We start from the raw sequence: 2,591 nt of genomic DNA, 5'->3' as shown, positions 1-2,591 counted from the left end.
AAAAAGAATTCCTGGCAGGCTGAGTGTGGTGAAGTAGAAGCATGTATATCAGGGATTTGAGGCCTTCTTCTGTTTTATATATATATATATATCAAGGTCAAGGACAGCCTGAGCTACATGAGACCCTGTATTCATAAATAAAACAAGGAGTCCTGTGATCCCATTTTTAGGAAGTAGAGGCAAAATTCAGGTCATTCTCAGTTAACATAGAGAGTTCAAGACCAACCTGGCCTACTTATATAAAACCCTGCCCCCATCTCCTCACCAATGACATAGTTGAGTATTAGGTTCCAGCCAGTGACGAAAGCCAACAGCTGGCCCACTGTGACATAGCTGTAGAGATATGCGGAGCCCGAGCATGGTACCCTGGCTCCAAACTCCGCGTAACACAGTCCTGACATCACTGAAGACAGGGCAGCAATTAAGAAGCAGATGATGATGGATGGTCCAGCTTTCTCTCTGGCCACCTCCCCGGCCAGGACATACACGCCTGCACCCAGGGTACTGCCCACACCCAAGGACACCAGGTCCAAAGTGGTCAGACATCGAGACAAAGAAGACTCAGACTGCTCGTTTGCCGCCAGGGGCCGCCGGCGAACCAACTTCTGGCCAAACTGATGGAGGTTCTGCCATAACATCTTTATGCCTGGTGGAGGGATCCAAACTCTGCTGGAAAACAAGATGAGAAATCTTGAATAATCACCTGACATGGTTTGGTGGTTTGCCTTTAATTCAAGCACTTGGGCGTTGTTTTTAACAAAATCTCAACCGTTGCATTCTACCAGTGAAGACTCTCTAGAGCCAAATGCTGGGGTGAAAGCCTGCTAGCTCAGAGAGGCAGAGGAAGCACCCGGCTCACTTTCCTTCTCAGACCATGTCCCAGAAAGAATCCCCTCCCTCAAGCCCATCTCCAAAACACCTCCTTCAAACTCAGGTCCCTCCCTTCTACTTCCGGTGTATCTATCAGCCCTTCTGACTCCCTCATAAGCTCTATGGTTTTTTTTTCTTTAAAATCCTATGTTCACTTCCTGTCAACAGGTTGACTCTAATCCAGTTTAAAATGTTCAAGCAGAAAACTCTTGGATTAAAGGTATTAAGACTGAGCCACACCACAACTAAAAACATGTTTTTCCAGTCAATAACATAATCTTGGGGTTCACAGTCCTGCAAGATGCTAACCCCACACACACACACACACAATTATGGTTCTAATTGGGTAGTCATCCATGAAGAATGTTCAGTTTGAAGATGCAGTTTCTTTCTTTCCTGAAACTTCCATTCCCAGCACAGAAAGCCAGGAAAGGAATCTCACACTCCAAACACATCCAGGCCCCACCCACCTCTGTCCACTTAAAGTGGATGTTCAAGGTCTTTTTTTTTTTCCTGCTGTATTCACAGCACAAATCACTTCTCTGACCCCCAGAAATGTATTAAATAACACTATGTCCTCGTTAGGGTTACTATCACTGTGATGAAACACCAAGGGTTTATTTGGCTTCCACAACACTGTTCATATCTTTCTTTGATTGAAATCAGGACAGAAATTCAAACTGAGTAGGAAGCTGGAGGCAGAGGTTGATGCAGAGGCCATGGAGGGATGCTGCTTATGGCTTGCTCCTCGTGCTTACTCAGCCTGCTTTCTTACAGAACCCTGGATAACCAGCCCACAGTGGCACTGGTATTTCTGAGTTCGAGGCCAGCCTGGTCTACAAAGTGAGTTCCAGGACAGCCAGGGCTATACAGAGAAACCCTCTCTCGGAAAAAATAATAATAATAAAAATAAAATTAAAAAAAAAAAAAAACTTCATTTGCACAAGGGGAAATTCCAGGTGCTGCCGGACATGACCTTATAAGGGGAAAGGAAGTGTAACCTGGCTACACTATGTGACCTCCTCTAGTGAGAAGCAAAGGTTAGGGTTATGTGAGCAAAGGTCATACAGGCCCCGGAGCATACATTTTCTGGTTTTAGGAATGTCTCTACCCGACTTGTGTTCCAGGCCTGCTCCCCTGGTCCCATGGCTCCCTATCCTCACACTCCCCCATCAATCACTAAGAAAATGCTCTACAGGTCTGCCTAAAGCCTGATTCTATGGAGTCATTTTCTTAACTGAGGTGACCTCCTCTCAGATGACTTTAGCTTGTATCAAGTTGGCATAAACCTATTTAGCACATCCCAACACCCCAGAATGGCAGACACCAGCTAGAGGCCCATGAACCAAATCCAGTTCTGACACAGTCTATCTGGAGTTAACACGGAATTCATAAATTGAGGGCTACAACCCCAAAACAGGCCTAGTTTTCACTTACCTTCAACCCCAAGCCTTTCAGCTACAAATTGGGGTCCCCAGAATCCACTCCTCAAATTTTATTAATGAGCTAAAATGTCTTGTAGAACTCAAAGAAACACCGTCCTTATGTTAATTACTTCAGAGTTTCTTTTGTTTGCTTGGGGTTTTTTTTTTTGGGGGGGGGGGGGAGGGGTAGATTGTTTTTTTTTTTTTGAGACAAGATCTCACTAGGTAGCTTTGGCTTTCCTGAAAATCGCTATGTAGATCAAGCTGGCCTCCAACTGAGATCCTCCTACCTCTGCC

At 45.2% G+C, this 2,591-nt stretch overlaps 1 protein-coding gene across 1 annotated transcript in view; it reads right to left on the bottom strand.

The window, feature by feature from the left end:
• The window catches only part of LOC110288008 (cationic amino acid transporter 3-like), a gene marked incomplete at its 3' end in the record, with an annotated part of 21,910 nt that overhangs the window by 17,498 nt on the left and 1,821 nt on the right, over positions 1-2,591 (bottom strand). The window contains 2 exon segments of the mRNA XM_021154471.1: positions 266-643; positions 646-669. Coding sequence (XP_021010130.1) covers positions 266-643; positions 646-669 — 402 coding nt within the window.

The sequence above is a fragment of the Mus caroli genome, unplaced genomic scaffold (assembly GCF_900094665.2).
Source record: "Mus caroli unplaced genomic scaffold, CAROLI_EIJ_v1.1 scaffold_14662_1, whole genome shotgun sequence".
NCBI lineage: Eukaryota > Metazoa > Chordata > Mammalia > Rodentia > Muridae > Mus > Mus caroli.
Note: the sequence above shows the minus strand (reverse complement) of the source record. Positions and strands in the feature narration are given on the sequence as shown.